This window comes from Ciona intestinalis, chromosome 5 (genome assembly GCF_000224145.3).
Source record: "Ciona intestinalis chromosome 5, KH, whole genome shotgun sequence".
NCBI classification, from domain to species: domain Eukaryota; kingdom Metazoa; phylum Chordata; class Ascidiacea; order Phlebobranchia; family Cionidae; genus Ciona; species Ciona intestinalis.
The window spans coordinates 1,204,944-1,207,376 of NC_020170.2; the positions used below are offsets into that span (position 1 = coordinate 1,204,944).

General features: G+C 37.0%; 1 protein-coding gene across 1 annotated transcript in view; it reads left to right on the top strand.

Moving 5' to 3' along the window:
• Positions 1 to 2,292: 2,292 nt before the first annotated feature.
• The window catches only part of endostyle-specific (protein), a gene marked incomplete in the record, with an annotated part of 2,909 nt that continues 2,768 nt past the window's right edge, over positions 2,293 to 2,433 (top strand). Inside the window, 2 exon segments of the mRNA NM_001105547.1 lie at positions 2,293 to 2,339; positions 2,405 to 2,431. Of these exon segments, the coding sequence (NP_001099017.1) occupies positions 2,304 to 2,339; positions 2,405 to 2,431 (63 nt within the window).

Below are 2,433 nucleotides of genomic sequence, written 5' to 3' on the forward strand. Positions count from 1 at the left end.
GCGAGAAGAATGAGTAAAACTTTCATCTTTCTCTTTTCAAGTCAAGTGACTGACTAGTAGCAGAATCTTTCGACTTATATAGAGATTCTTTGAAAACATGTCGCTTAAAATTCTACCTGTAAGAGCAATTGAAACACTTGAAACATGACGTTGGTGGATACGGGCAGGTGTTAACATGGATGTTTGATGGATACCGGAGATTGAATGATGCTCAGACTTCCACGTCAAGTTCGGTATCATTACAAAGCGTTGTTAGAGTAGCTTGACAAGTATGCATCTGTTTTGCTTTACGCTGTATTGTATTTGCTTTCGAGAACTTGAGTTATATGAAGAACTCTAGAGTACGTGTACACCAGGTGAGCTAATTGCTCTAAACACAACATATTAAGTTGTTTTTGTCGTTTGCTGCGTTTTAAATGAATAAACTAGAATACAGATTGCGTAACATTCTACCCTTAGGGCGCTTACAGCATCGTTGCAGCAATTCAGCTGCTATACTGGAACGGTTTCAACAAAATGATAAAATAAAGGGATTTAAATTGGGACAACAATTTTCAGTAAATGGGTATGGAATGTGTGGGTTTTAAGATCAATTAAATTCTTACACTTTTTGTGGTCAAAACCAAAATATTTCTATTTAGTTTCATCTTGGTAAAGACCTACAATGGGATAACATGCTATATGCTATGAGACCTGGTATTTAGACCAGAGTTGGCCATTACCATTATACCAAAGATGCTGCCATATGAATCTCGCCAGATGTTAAATATTGTCGCTTCCCAAAGTAAATTGTTTTTTAATTATGATACAATAGCGTCATCTATGGACATAATGTTTTAACTTAGATGTAGCTTCTGATGTTTGGTTATTTCTTCTCTAACTTGTCTAGTTAAACCGTTCCAGTATAGCAGCTGAATTGCTGCAACGATGCTTTACGCGCCCTAAGGTAGAATATTACGCAATCTGTATTCTAGTTTATTCATTATAATACGCAGCAAACGACAAAAACAACTTAATATATTGTGTTTAAAGCAATTAGCTCACCTGGTGTACACGTACTCTAGAGTCCTTCATATAACTCAAGTTCTCGACAGCAAATACAATACAGCGTAAATCAAAACAGATGCATACTTGTCAAGCTACTCTAACAACGCTTTGTAATGATACCGAACTTGACGTGGAAGTCTGAGCATCATTCAATCTCCAGTACCCACCAAACAGCCATGTTAACACCTGTCCGCAACGTTATGTTATTATAAATGTCTCAATTGCTCTTGCAGGTATAGTTTTAGACCGAGTTTTTCAAAGTACCTTGATGAGTAGGCTATACATCTGTTTTGCTTTACGCTGTATTGTATTTGCTGTCGAAAACTTGAGTTAATATGAAGGACTCTAGAGTACGTGTACACCAGGTGAGCTAATTGCTCTAACCCAACATATCAAGATCTTTTTGTCGTTTTCTGCATGGTAGAATGAACGAACTGTAGAAAATAGATTACTGCGTGACATTCTACCATAGGGCATAGGCACCTAATCATATATGCAACATCGCTGGAGCATCAACTCAGCTGCTACTCAAACAGTTTAACCAGAAATTAGAGAAGAAAATATCAAACAGTAGAAGCTACATTTATAAGTTAATAAGTTAAAAACAATATGTCCATAGATGACGCTATTGTATCATAATTAAAAAACAATTTCTTTCCATATGGCCCATATGGCAGCATCTTTGGTATAATGGTAATGGCCAACTCTGGTCCTTACCTATTTACTGAAAATTGTTGTCCCAATTTTAATCCCTTTATTTTATCATTTTGTTGAAACCGTTCCAGTATAGCAGCTGAATTGCTGCAACGATGCTGTAAGCGCCCCAAGGGTAGAATGTTACGCAATCTGTATTCTAGTTTATTCATTTAAAACGCAGCAAACGACAAAAACAACTTAATATGTTGTGTTTAGAGCAATTAGCTCACCTGGTGTACACGTACTCTAGAGTTCTTCATATAACTCAAGTTCTCGAAAGCAAATACAATACAGCGTAAAGCAAAACAGATGCATACTTGTCAAGCTACTCTAACAACGCTTTGTAATGATACCGAACTTGACGTGGAAGTCTGAGCATCATTCAATCTACGGTATCCATCAAACATCCATGTTAACACCTGCCCGTATCCACCAACGTCATGTTTCAAGTGTTTCAATTGCTCTTACAGGTAGAATTTTAAGCGACATGTTTTCAAAGAATCTCTATATAAGTCGAAAGATTCTGCTACTAGTCAGTCACTTGACTTGGAAAGAGAAAGATGAAAGTTTTACTCATTCTTCTCGCGTTTATCGCGGTAAGTATTGCATGGTAAGATTTGACCAGCGCATATATTTTGTTAACAACTTTCTTATCTGACAGGCGGCCAGCGCATTTAGTTACGGAAACGG